Below are 14844 nucleotides of genomic sequence, written 5' to 3'. Positions count from 1 at the left end.
ACATTCTCTCTCTCTCTCTCTTTGAGATTCTGAACAGTGATTAATTTCCACGTTGCTTTGATGTATATATCAGAAGATGATGTCAACATGAACAAGTACTGTTGTCCACATGCAGAATAATGAGCTACACTACAAAGGATTAGTTTTGTTCCAAATTTAGAAATCTAGCTTTCAATTTCTTCATTCATAATGGAAATAGAATAACTCTTCTATGAAATTTTTTTTGGTTATGACACAATAGTTAATGATATTTCTCTATGGATATTGGAAATAAAGAACATAAATCATATAGAAATCGAACTTGATGTTGAATATTTGAAAATATTCAACACTTGAGCTAACCATATTTAACTTCGAATAAATGCAAGAAAATAAAATCAATTACAGAATAAATATAATCAAATATAGTTGTATTATTATTATTATTATATTAGTAAAATTTATTAGTCGAAAAATTATTGATGTATTGTTTTCGAAAGGATTAGCTTTTGTTTTTACTGAGACGTCTAAGAAGTATATTATGTTAGAGGTTTAGGCTTCGATCTCGATCTCTACTACTGACATTTTTCAATCTTAATAAATTAACCACTAATATATATGTTAAAAAATATTATCAACGCGTTGAAAATTTTAGTATATGATCTTAGTAAATATCGACAGAAACATCAATTACAATGTCATGATGATGATGAATTTTTCGGTTAATCGAAATAATTCAACTTTTGGACATACTATCTAAAAAGAAGTATACAAAAGCCTGTCTATATAGTTGCTGTAAATGTTATCATGACAAACAACTTGATATTTGAGTCTGAAACTCTTTGATGGAAAAAACAAATCAAACATGATGAAAAACATCTTCGTGTAAAGTAAAGAAATTAAGAAAATGTAAACACAAAAACAGCAAACTATGAACATATAAGAGAAGAACAATCTATATTCATTAAGAAAATTGAAGAATTTTCTTTCTATATATGCTACTATAAAGTACTACTATACCTTGGATCTTGTACCAAGCCTTAACTCCAGATCTAGCTCTTCAATTGAATTAGGGCTAAACTCAAACATCTTTGCTTGGATATTTTGTTGATTATCAAAAGTGCTTTTTGAGTTTGAGAATAATTGATTTGATGAAGAATCTATTTTCATCCTCTTCTTGCAATTGATCATCGCACCTTCTTCCTTATTTCTCTCATCAAGTTGCACAAGTGGATGAGCTCTACACAAAACCAAATTCAAGCTCATAGATACATCACTTTCATCATCATTTTCACCTTTACCTCTTACCCTAGAATCCAATATTCCCTTGGAGACTTTTTCATCAAGATTATCATTATCAACTTCTTGTTGAAACTTCGGCGAACATAATCTATCGTCTCGAGGTAAGTTCAACCATGATTCAGAAGGTGAAATTAGGGTTTCGTCTCTGAATAAATCCTTAGAAGACGCGGAGAGATCGAGATGAGAATTAGGGTTAGCTTTTTCATAAACCAAACCACAAAGAGGTGAATTAGGGAAGAGGTTACTATTATAAGCCAAATAGTTATGATCACTTTGAATAAGTGGCTTATGATGAAGAAGATGATGATGATTTTCAATTTCAACTTCATGATGATGATGATGATGAAAAAGAATTTGATCATTTGATGGTTGTTGCTTTAGTCTTGCTCTATCTTTTCTATGAACATTCATATGTCCACCTAATGCTTGTGCTGACCTAAACTCTCTTCTACAAAAGCTACAAGAATATGATCTTGGTGGCCATATACATCCACCAAGAGAACCTGCAGCCGCGTCTTCAGCGAAAGCTTGTTCTTCCCATGAATCACCATAACAAGAAGAAGAAGAAGGAATAGTAACAATATTTGAATTAGAACTCATTGAGTATTTTCTCTTTGTTTGAATCCAACATTGATCCTGTTCCATTGATACAAAGATCACAAAAGCTATATATATATATATATATGAGACAAAGAAATTAATCAAAAGCTATATGAAGTGGAATTACTATCAAGGGCATATAAATAGATGAAGTATTGATTAAGAGAGGGGTTTTGTTTTGTTTTTGTTGAAGATATGTGTGATATGAAGTGTAGAATACTCTAACTTGGTTGTATTTTGGTGTATGATTAAACCAAACACTTTTGGTGTTTTTTGTGTTTGGTTTTGAAAAAGAGTCAAAGAGGGACACACACTAACTTGCCCTTTTTTTCTGCATTTTTCTTAGTGAGGTGAAGATAAGCAAAAGCAGCCATGGATTTGAAAATTAGTCATGTGGGACCCGAAGTTTTAAATAACGGTCGCAATCGCATTACTGTCATGTAGAAGTTTTTGCGATTTCGATCCGTATAAATGTTACGACACTGATTGTAATTGTCGCGGTGTGAATTAACTATAATTTATTTTTTATATATATAATCAATAAATAATGGTATTGATATCAACATCTGATACCGTTTTATCGCGGTCGTTGCCGAATTTGTAGTAAAGGAAAGTATTTTATAACTTTGGTGGGACCTTTGATGTCTTACATATAATAGCATGAGATGTGAGGTGGGGGTGGATATAGTACAAAGACTGACTTAACTTGAAAAAAATCTGACTGCAATCTCATCAGAACTTTGAGATCTAACAATGTGTTGTCCTTTTTATTTTGAGAAAATTATGTCCTTTGGTTTTTTATTTTTTGTACAAAGAACAAGTAGGGTTTTCATGTGTCCTTTTTATATTCGCAATAATAATAATAGAAGGTAATACTTACAATAATTATACTAGTAGGAAATATTAAATTTGTATATACATAGGTCGTATCGATCAATCCATAAATGAATACAATTTTTTATATAATTATAATTGATAATCTGTTGGATATGTGTGACAAGGAGTACTAAGTTTTTAAGCCGATTAATCAGTTTAAAATCTTTTTGTTTTTATATTGAAAAGCTTTATAGTGTTAAATCTCATTTTTGGGAGAATTTTACTTGGTTGATGTTTTATTATCAATTATTTTAATATTGTCTAACTTTGCTGTAGACGTGGGTGCATGATGTGAAATTGATCTAATTATTACTATCAAAATCACATATTTATTAATTTACTTAGATACGAAGTAACACAAAAAATCCCTCGAGTTATACTAAAATAAGAATTGTTTTGATAATTACACATTGATCCTATTTTATATTTTTTATCAATTTAGATTAAAAGATAGAAAAGCAAAGAAAAAAATCAACCGTCAAGACAATGAAGATCATCTGACCCAAGAACTACATGCTAAAGTTAGATCAAATTTGCTAGGTGTCGCAACCTGAAAAATACAGTGTGCGAAAAAAAACAACCGGCGAAAGAGAATGACAGAAGAGTCGTCACCGTGCGTTATTCATCCCAAAGGAGGGAAAGGAAACGCTCGAAGTAAACCTGAAAAAAGGAAAGGACAAGACGGGGTCTCGCAACCAAATCTTGGGTTCGGGAGTCGGTTATGCGAAGGGAAGGTATTAACACCCCTACGCATCCGTAGTACTCTACGGGATCCACTTTTGTAGTTCTTGTCTAAAGGGTGTGGGTTTATCTAATGTACTATTTACTAAAAGGTTAAGAGAAATGACTCGCGTGGATGTCGCATCCACTGCATACGTATCTCATCTGAATATGAGAATCAGAGTCTTCGTAGCTCGGCTGACCTGTGGGTTGGGGATGTGTGCTCGCTAAGACATCGCGTCTTATGCCTACGTATCTCATCTGGAATGAGAATCAGAGCAAGCCGTAGTTCGGCTAACTACGGGGTTATGGATTGGGTTTTGGACGAACGACGTCACTACGCAATCTACCGGATGCTCGACCTTTGGAGACTTACTCGCCTGTAGTAGAAGGAGTAAACGTGTTGCTTTGGGTTTTAGGGTTTGGGATGCTCGAGGGCAAAAAGGCAGTCCTTGACGAAGGAACTGCGCTACCTGCAGGGATATGAATACAAAACACAAAACATGTATCTCAAAGTAAAATGTCACCAAGGGGCTCAAACATTGCCTCCTATCGAGGTCTTCCAGCTAAGAAAGCGATAAAGTATGAGAAAGGGAAAAAATTACCACACGGATAAAGATCCGAAGCTATAGCAGTTAAAGGGGCAAGAAACCCTGAAATGTCTCCAGCTGGACCGTCAAAGGAAATCAGTCAACACGAATAATCAGAATAAAACTCCAGGGGGTATCCCACAAATAAAGTGGGAAACCACGCGAGTGTCTCTGCGAAAGCCATGTGAGCCCTCACAAAACTCGACAAAGGGTTAGAGCAGCAGGATGAAATCAAGAGAAAACAATGCCATGGAAACACAAGACAGGTTAGAATAAACAAAATAGGGTAACCCAGAGTTGCCCCTAAATCAAAATGTAACCACATGAATAATTCCATCAAAATTCACAAAAGGCTCACAAAAGGGTATCAAATTCACCCATAATACCTCATACATTTAGAGCATTCAAATAAAAGGCATAAAGATGATGGATATAGGGCAAACCTGATTGGAGAGCTTGATTGAAATTGAGTTGCACCCGTGAGGTTTACAAGTTGAGTTCCCTTCAGGGTTTGGAGGTTGCTCTGAACTCTGTTGGCTTTTCTCTCACTATCTTTTTCCTCAGGGTTTTGCTTCTCTTCCTTCTTTCTCCAGTGAATCTCCCAGTGTAACTCCAAGTGTGTTTTCCTCTACTGAAACTTCGGTATTTATAGACTGATTTTCGTGGGTAGTGGGCTCAAATGAGGGAGACCCAAGTCCAAAATAATTTGTTATATTTTATTTATTTATTTTATTTATTAATTAATTAAATAATTTTTTTTTTTTCATTTTTTTTTTCAAGAAAAATGAAGGGTAAATTTTGGGGTATTACAGCTGCCCCTATTCAATCAACTGGAGACCCGGAAAGAAGATGGCAGCTGCTTTCGTGCTTTCGAGGTATCAAGGGATTGAATACAATAAAAGCCCAAAAATTTGCACTGAAGTGAAGTGAAATAACAATGTCTGTCAGAATCGGCAAAGAGGTGGTCTTGAAAGAAGAATCCGTCTGGTACGGTGAAAGTCAGTCTGAATATCGAAAAAGAATGTTAAACTGGATACCAAAATAAATGGTAACACAGAAATAACCATGGCCTGAATGCCGCTCAGCAGTCTGAATACTGGAAAGGATTTCGATCTGAACATCGGAAAATTGGTCTGAATGCCACAAGTCGCATCGACCTGAACGTCGGAAACTTCTTCGATCTGAACATCGGGAAGACTTGGCCTGAATGCCACTTCGATCTGAATATCGGAAAATTGGCCTGAATGCCACAAGTTGCATCGACCTGAACGTCGGAAACTTCTTCGATCTGAACATCGGAAAATTGACCTGAATGCCACAAGTTGCATCGACCTGAACGTCGGAAACTTCTTCGATCTGAACATCGGAAAGACTTGGCCTGAATGCCACTTCGATCTGAATATCGGAACACTGGCCTGAATGCCACTTCGATCTGAATATCGGAACACTGGCCTGAATGCCACTTCGGTCTGGATACCGGAAAACTGGCCTGAATGCCACTTCGGTCTGGATACCGGAAAATTGGCCTGAATGCCACTTCGGTCTGGATACCGGAAAACTGGCCTGAATGCCACTTCGGTCTGGATACCGGAAAACTTCATGCCTGTCAGCATTGGCAGAAATAGGGAATGATAATAGAGGCGGCGCATGGGCCAATGACACTTGCTGGGGATAACAAAGGTAAGTCATGAACAATCTTCAGTCTGAGTACTAGAAACAACTTCTGGCTTATCACTTGGGATACCGAGAATGTTTTATGCTTACATGCGTATGTTTGAATTTTTCAATGGCGTAATGCTCCATGAAAATGAAAATGCTACGCGATTTGGAAGGATGCAATGCAATATGATTCTACATGCAGGAATGCGAAATGCTGGGTAGAATGCCAAGCCGAGGCAAGGGGATCTGTTGGGGAAATGATTACCATCCTCTGGGCTCTGGCCAGGCTGCTAGAGATACACACCATAATGAACTCTGTGGGGAGATGACTAGCCATGTGGTGTTCTGGCCATACCGAGACTCCGATCGGGGAAAGAATGGCATTGGAAGCCTGCTGCTGAGGAAAGCTACAATGGTTCTGGCAACCACGATTTGCGAGAGATGACTCAGCAGGGGGAGCAAACACTGATACGGTACCGAGGTTCTGCTTCAAGGAAAGAAACCATGGATCTGGCATTGGGATTATCGATCTGGCATCGAACTCTAAGGAGCAGCCACTTCTGCTGGGAAGATACAGTCTGGCACTGTCAACTCCGCTGGGGAGTGTATGTCCTGAAACAACCGCTTGGGGAAGTACGGTGGTGAGAAACTGCTGGGGATTGAAGAATCCAACACTCTGATCAGCTCTGCAGGGTCAAGACACTGAATTCGTCTGTTGGCGACTTCACTGGGGAAGATATTCACGATCATCTGCAGGAGATTTTAAGGAAATGCCCCGAGGGTATCTGTTCTAAATAGACGATCCAAAGCACTTAAAATTTACAGCAATTTTAAATGTTTATTAAGCCTGTACCTGTAAAGCCCTTATGTGTCATGATGCAATGTTTATCAAAAATTCGGACGTCATTTTTGCAAACAAAACAGTAAAATGAAAATGAAAACAGAGATATACTGAATAACATGATTTTATTGATTGAATGGCCTCTGAATAGGCATTTACATTAAGAAGCAATCCCTGGAAAGAGGTAATCGCACAATAGATAAAAACAGAAATTAATTTAATGGCAATGTGAAATGGATTTCTATTGGGTTCCAATTCTGCTATGACTTGCCCGTCTTCAAGATCCTCCAGATGATCAGCTTTCTGAAAGAGTGATTGGACTGTTTCCTATCCTTCAAAAATTTCCAGTCATTGGCACGAGATGAGATTCAGAACTACTCAGAACGCAATCATTCGCTTAATCCCTAACTTTTGCCTGGATCGCCCTTTTCGGGTTTTCAATCCACCGGGATACCCATTTTTGCCTAAGTTGCCTTTTCAGGTTTTCAACTTACCGGGTGTACGATCTTTTCATTTTTAATCCCTAATTTTTGCCCGAACCTTTTCATTTTCTTGGTTCGTCGGGATGCCCATTTTTGCCTGGACTATTCTTTTTACTGTCCAGCGGGTCTATTTTATGCGAAGTATTTTTTAACTGCGTCTGAGTTCACAGGGGAAGTGAAGTTTTCACCATCCATAGTTGCAAGCATTAAGGCCCCACCATCAAAAACCTTGGTGACAATATACGGTCCATCATAGTTAGGAGTCCACTTGCCCCTGTGATCCGTCTGAGGAGGAAGGATCCTTTTCAACACTAAATCTCCGACTTGGAAACAACGAGGATGCACTTTCTGATCAAAGGCTCTCTTCATCCGACTCTGATACAACTGCCCATGACAAATGGCTGTCATTCGCTTCTCTTCGATAAGACTCAACTCATTGAACCTTGTCCGAATCCATTCAGCTTCGTCTAGCTTGACATCCAACAAGACTCTTAGGGAAGGAATCTCCACTTCAACAGGTAGGACTGCTTCCATACCATACACAAGGGAGTAAGGGGTTGCCCCGATCGATGTACGTACTGAAGTGCGGTACCCATGCAAGGCGAAACCACGCGAGTGGGCTGGAGAGTATTCCAATCACCATTCACTTGATTGATCACCAGAGCTGAATCTCCGAAGATGTCCAAAGTCTTGATTCTCAAATCAATGGCTTGCTCAATACCCAAGATACAGGCCTCGTACTCAGCTTCATTATTTGTGCACTCAAAAGTCAAACGAGCGGTGAAAGGCATGTGGGCACCTTTCGGAGTTGTAATGACAGCACCAATTCCACTTCCTCTAGCATTGACAGCCCCATCAAACAACAAAGTCCACTTTTCGTTTGGATCAGGTCCCTCCTCAACAACTGGCTCTTCACAGTCTTTCATCTTGAGGAACATGATGTCTTCATCAGGGAATTCAAACTTCATCGGCTCATAATCATCAATCGGCTGCTCGGCAAGGTAGTCTGACAGAATACTACCTTTGATGGCCTTCTGTGACGTGTACTGGATATCGTACTCTGTTAGTACCATTTGCCAACGAGCAACCCTTCCGGTGAGAGCTGGCTTCTCGAATATGTATTTGACTGGATCCATTTTAGAAATCAACAAGGTAGTATGGTTCAACATATACTGCCTCAGTCGGCGAGCAGCCCAGGCCAAAGCACAGCAAGTTTTCTCAAGCTGCGAATATTTGATTTCACAGTCGGTAAACTTTTTGCTAAGGTAGTATATGGCATGCTCTTTTCGACCAGACTCGTCATGCTGTCCCAATACACACCCCATCGAGTTCTCAGTCACTGACAGGTACATTATCAGGGGTCTCCCAGGAACTGGAGGTATAAGGATCGGAGGACAACCTTCTTTGAGAGGCAAGCGGTGTACCACGATGTCTGTGTCCAGCCCGGGCATGTCCTGATAAGACCAGGCGAAGATGTCAACGTATTCTTGCAGCAATTCAATCAGCCCTTTCTTCACATCATCTCCCAAAGCAGCCCCTATCTTGATTTCTCTCTTGGCGTCCTCGATGCCGAGATTAATCACTTCAACAGACTCTTGATGCGGTTGAATGACCCTTTCTTCCTGTTTTAATAACCTGGTAAGTTCTTCAGGGAGTTCACAATCTTCATCACCCTCTTCTTCAGCTTGAAAGATTGGATTTTCAAAGTCGAAGCGAGCCATAGCAGAACCGTTATCAATAGGATCCGGTGATGTGCATCTGCATGAGTGATGGTATGTGCTTATGAGTGTGAACAAGAAGTGAAAACTAAACAAAACATTGCCATTTTTTTATTTTGAAAAACTGCAAAAATAGAAAGACAGGGAACGAAATATTTGAATGCAAAAATACGTCCTTTATTTATGATAAAAATGCAAGTGTCACATAGATGGGCCCTATAATGAGTCATTACGCCCTGGGCGGAACGTAAGACTTGGATATGCATGAATAAACAAAGAAAATTACTCTTCAAGAAGAGTGACTTGGATAATCTTATCAGAAGACCAATTGTTGATGACTTCACCTGGGATCCTCGGACGCACCCAGTTGTCAATGTCACAATCACTATCCCCATCTTCTTCGTTGATTGCAGAGACTTGACCATATTGAATGATGCCAGCACTTGAGAAAGTGATCGGCCCCTGAAGTGTTGTAGAAGTCAAAACTGGCTGATACCCAATCCCGAACTTATCTTCCTTCATTGGTAATTCCAACAGACGCCCCCAACCGGGAGCAACACCTGAATCCACCACGGCCCGTGCCTGCTTAAAGGATGAGATAGAGGCACCCGCTTTAACCTCTTTCACAGACTCTTGGACAGACAAATCTTCAACCTGGAGGATACCTTTGTCGAGCAAGGCCTGGATACCCTGCTGTAGCTTCAAACAACCTCCACTCTGAGTAGCACAATCCAAACAACCCTTCCCACAACCGGGGAAAACATCGGCCTTTAGCAAGCCTCCTTTGATATCCAACAATGGAGTCTTCAACTCCAACACATCCTTAATGGACTTGGCTTCACCCTCTACCAAATTAACGTTCGCACCACCATGCTGGGGCATGGGAATGTTGACGACATTCGGAGCTGGTGCAAGGTCGATGGCCTTTGAATCTATGAGGTCCTGAACTACGTGCTTAAAAGCTTTGCAGTTCTCAATGTTGTGGCCAGGTGCCCCAGAGTGGAAGCTACACCTAGCGTTGGCGTCGTAACCCACCGGAAGTCTACCAACAGGAGGAGCCAGAGTGCGCAGTTGCACAAGTTGTAGTTGTTGAAGACTAGAAAGCAACTGGGCGTACGACATTGGAAGGGTGTCGAAACGCCGGTCCATCATCCTTTGCCTCTGTTGATAAGCGGGTCTGTTACCCGGTTGCTGCTGCTGTTGATACTGAGCTGGTTGACGTTGTGGTTGTTGTTGTTGTAGTGGTGCTGCAGCTGGAATGGTCACAGCCGCAACATACGGTTATTGATGATAGTTCTGAAAGTTATTCCTCCGGTTATCCCTGTTCTGATAAGAAGATATGGCATTCGCATCCCCTTCTCTCCTCTTCTGTCCCTGAATGAACGACTTCTTCACCCCTGATGAGGATCCACCTCCACTCTGGATCTTGTATGTCTTTAGGTAATTCTCCACCCTTTCTCCAGTAGAGACCACATCAGCAAAGTTGGAAGCATTGCACCCCACCAGACGCTCCAAGTACGGTCCGGGCAGAGTGTTCATGAACATGTTAGCCATTTCCTTTTCCAACATAGGAGGCTGAACACGGGAAGCTGTCTCCCTCCAGCGTTGAGCGTATTCTCTGAAGCACTCATTGCTTTTAAGAGACAGATTCTGAAGTTGAGTTCTGTCCGGAGCCATGTCTGCATTATACTGATACTGCTTCACGAAAGCCTCTGCCAAATCCCTCCAGCAACGGATGTGGGCTCTGTCCAGCCTCATATACCATTCCAAGGATGCCCCAGCTAGGCTATCCTGGAAGAAGTACATAAGTATCTTCTCGTCATCAGAGTATGCAACCATTTTACGGAAATAGGCTTGCACGTGAGTTTTGGGGCAAGAGCTGCCATTGTATTTGTCGAATATCGGGACCTTGAATTTCGGTGGCACTCTCACACCTGGGACCAGCCCCAAGTCAACACCATCTACTCCCAGAGGATTCTGTCCTTCCACTGCCTTCAACCTTTCTTCCAATCTTCTAAACATGGGGTCCATGCCAAAGTCTTCCTGAAGCAAGGGGAACTGATCATCCTGACCATCCTGAATGGGTTGTTGACCGGAGGTGACATGTAGGATTGGGATAGGCCCCGGTCCATTGGGACCATTAGCCTCTCCAGCTGGAGGATCAGCCAACGTCTCCGGTTGAGTAATAGGAGGATCCCTCTGCACCAACAATCTAAGCTCCTGTTGTCCTTGAGCCACCCCTTGAACCAAATCCATGAACTGATTCATGCGAATCTTCATCTCGGCGAGCTCTGCTTGCAGGCTCTCCATCGCTCTTTGTTGATTCCTTCGGGTACCGTATCGGTGAATGCCTGAGTCAGCTATCCTGCTAGTGGGACACCAAACAAACTGAGAACACTGTGGCGGTACCTGTTATGCAAGACATGCGGATGACTATGCAAATGCAATGACATGTTTATCAATTCCAAAAGTATTCTACCCTCTTGATTCCAGTCTCACATTTGATAAACAGTGTAAGAAAAGACTAAGTCGTTGATGAGAACCAAGAAAATTCCAACTAGAATCAAGTGGAAGATATAAACCCCACAGAAATGGATAAACATGTGTTAAATGATTATGAATGCAAAATGATGTGATGCAAAATGATGTGAATGCAGTGCAGTGGCATGTCAATCAGGATTGCTGTATCTGCTTGAACATCTGTCAGTTTGCATTGTCTGGAGAGAAATCAAGAGCACACCAAACAAAGGTCATGGGATGGATCATGTTATCCTTAATATCAACCACCCATTTTTGCGGATTATGGTTTACACCTTATCAATACCCGAGTTTCATTGATATTAAGGATACCTGATCAGATCAACCATGAATCAAGGGTTTGTCGCAAGTCACGAGCATGGAGTTTAGGTTAAGAACCACCCAAAAGGAGTGTACTAAGGTTTAAACCTGCCAAACATGTTCTACAAAAGGTTCCCATAGTCATAATCCCATCTTTCGGATATTATCAGAGGAACGACTACTCGTATTCCAACAATATTCTCAAGAGAGACTCTTATGAGTGTAGTATCGCGTAACAATCGTATCAAGTCTTACACTTGAGCGACTTTCGCACTACGTCCTATAAATAGGCCAAGATGGGTTTGGTAAACTAAGGTCCTTGGCTTCTTAGGTCTATATTGGAACAAGTAATGTCTAACCACAACTTACTTATGTGACATTATTGATCTCAACATGACCTCCACCAAGTGAATGGGCTTGCAAGTCAACTCGCTAAGGAATACTCCACACAAGTTGACAGGACTATGCCATTCTCCTATCTTAAGTGCACTCGAGTTCGGGTATAGAACTCATCTCACAAAGATCACCAAGCAGCCATAGCCAACCAACAGATACAACAATGATATGTACACAATGCAATAAGGTAAAGCAGGTAAATAAATAACCGCACAAAAGCATGAACACCCAATAAACAAACAAACTACAAAAGCTAGGAGGGACTCTCTTAGGGAAGATGGACCAGCAAGAGGTCAACTTCTTAGGGTCCCCAGCAGAGTCGCCAGCTGTCGCAACCTGAAAAATACAGTGTGCGAAAAAAAACAACTGGCGAAAGAGAATGACAGAAGAGTCGCCACCGTGCGTTACTCATCCCAAAGGAGGGAAAGGAAACGCTCAAAGTAAACCTGAAAAAAGGAAAGGACAAGACGGGGTCTTGCAACCAAATCTTGGGTTCGGGAGTCGGTTATGCGAAGGGAAGGTATTAGCACCCCTACGCATCCGTAGTACTCTACGGGATCCACTTTTGTAGTTCTTGTCTAAAGGGTGTGGGTTTATCTAATGTACTATTTACTAAAAGGTTAAGAGAAATGACTCGCGTGGATGTCGCATCCACTGCATACGTATCTCATCTGAATATGAGAATCAGAGTCTTCGTAGCTCGGCTGACCTATGGGTTGGGGATGTGTGCTCGCTAAGACATCGCGTCTTATGCCTACGTATCTCATCTGGAATGAGAACCAGAGCAAGCCGTAGTTCGGCTAACTACGGGGTTATGGATTGGGTTTTGGACGAACGACGTCACTACGCAATCTACCGGATGCTCGACCTTTGGAGACTTACTCGCGTGCAGTAGAAGGAGTAAACGTGTTGCTTTGGGTTTTAGGGTTTGGGATGCTCGAGGGCAAAAAGGTAGTCCTTGACGAAGGAACCGCGCTACCTGCAGGGATATGAATACAAAACACAAAACATGTATCTCAAAGTAAAATGCCACCAAGGGGCTCAAACATTGCCTCATATCGAGGTCTTCCAGCTAAGAAAGCGATAAAGTATGAGAAAGGGAAAAAATTACCACACGGATAAAGATCCGAAGCTATAGCAGTTAAAGGGGCAAGAAACCCTGAAATGTCTCCAGCTGGACCGTCAAAGGAAATCAGTCAACACGAATAATCAGAATAAAACTCCAGGGGGTATCCCACAAATAAAGTGGGAAACCACGCGAGTGTCTCTGCGAAAGCCATGTGAGCCCTCACAAAACTCGACAAAGGGTTAGAGCAGCAGGATGAAATCAAGAGAAAACAATGCCATGGAAACACAAGACAGGTTAGAATAAACAAAATAGGGTAACCCAGAGTTGCCCCTAAATCAAAATGTAACCACATGAATAATTCCATCAAAATTCACAAAAGGCTCACAAAAAGGGTATCAAATTCACCCATAATACCTCATACATTTAGAGCATTCAAATAAAAGGCATAAAGATGATGGATATAGGGCAAACCTGATTGGAGAGCTTGATTGAAATTGAGTTGCACCCGTGAGGTTTACAAGTTGAGTTCCCTTCAGGGTTTGGAGGTTGCTCTGAACTCTGTTGGCTTTTCTCTCACTATCTTTTTCCTCAGGGTTTTGCTTCTCTTCCTTCTTTCTCCAGTGAATCTCCCAGTGTAACTCCAAGTGTGTTTTCCTCTACTGAAACTTCAGTATTTATAGACTGATTTTCGTGGGTAGTGGGCTCAAATGAGGGAGACCCAAGTCCAAAATAATTTGTTATATTTTATTTATTTATTTTATTTATTTATTTAATTAATTAATTAATTAAATATTTTTTTTTTCTTTTTTTCTTTTCGTTTTTTCTTTTTTTTTTTCTTTTTTTTTTTTCAGGAAAAATGAAGGGTAAATTTTGGGGTATTACACTAGGCCAATTTTTGGCTCGAGCGAATGAGAAACTGAAAGCATGGTTGAATGACAAGGACAATTTATCGGGCGAATTTCAGCTCGACTAAAAATCCAAAACATGATTGAAAAGGTCAAAAGTATGGCAAATTAGTTGAGAAGCAGAGGCAGCTGAATTTTTTTTATAGCTAAACAATGCCAAAATCAAGTTTTGTTTCGAGAATTGATTCCTCATCCAATAAATGGGAGTGATATGAGAGCATGACAATTCAATTTGCGATTTTACATGTTGTGTAGGTAAAACTTTATGAAATTTTGATGATGACAACTGAATAAGGAAAAGTTAATCATAAGCATCATCAGACGAGAAGCTATCTAAAAAAAGTTGATCAAGTTCTAATGTGAGCAAAACAAGTCAAATTAATTCCAAAGATCAATGTCAAGTTTTAGTCTTTTTAACCAATTATATGTAATATAAGCAAGACTAAATCTTGGAGAGATTAAAACCTTTTCAATCTATACATCTATTTTTTAATTTCTTCTAAAAACCAATCCTTACATGTGCTTAATCAATTAAGCAATTCTGTTAGGAAAACTAAAATAAATGTCTAATAGATTAGAGTTTTCTTCTAATCGATTAAGGAGCGAGTTCACCTCCTAATCAATTAGGAAGTTCATTTAATTGATTAAGTAGAGAACCTACATTAGGGTTTCATTTTCTGAATTAGTCTAATCGATTAGTTTGTTGTTTCTAATCAATTAGAGATAGACCATACCCATGAATTGTTATCTTTTTGAGCTATATTTTTTCCTATATAAAGAAGTGTTGTCCTCACTTATAAAGCATGAATTTTCTGAACTATCTTTTCTCTTATCTCACTCATTCTCCTTTTAAAGTAGTTTTATTCACT

General features: G+C 40.2%; 1 protein-coding gene across 1 annotated transcript; it reads right to left on the bottom strand.

Moving 5' to 3' along the window:
* Positions 1 to 746: 746 nt before the first annotated feature.
* LOC127101014 (zinc finger protein 10) lies at positions 747 to 2209 on the bottom strand. The gene has a single exon (XM_051038321.1). The coding sequence runs from the start codon at positions 1924 to 1926 to the stop codon at positions 994 to 996; it is 933 nt and encodes a 310-aa protein (XP_050894278.1). The 5' UTR covers positions 1927 to 2209; the 3' UTR covers positions 747 to 993.
* Positions 2210 to 14844: the final 12635 nt, after the last annotated feature.

This window comes from Lathyrus oleraceus, chromosome 7 (assembly GCF_024323335.1).
Source record: "Lathyrus oleraceus cultivar Zhongwan6 chromosome 7, CAAS_Psat_ZW6_1.0, whole genome shotgun sequence".
NCBI classification, from domain to species: Eukaryota; Viridiplantae; Streptophyta; class Magnoliopsida; order Fabales; family Fabaceae; genus Lathyrus; species Lathyrus oleraceus.
The sequence above is the reverse complement of the archived record's forward strand: the minus strand, read 5'-3'. Positions and strand labels throughout refer to the sequence as shown.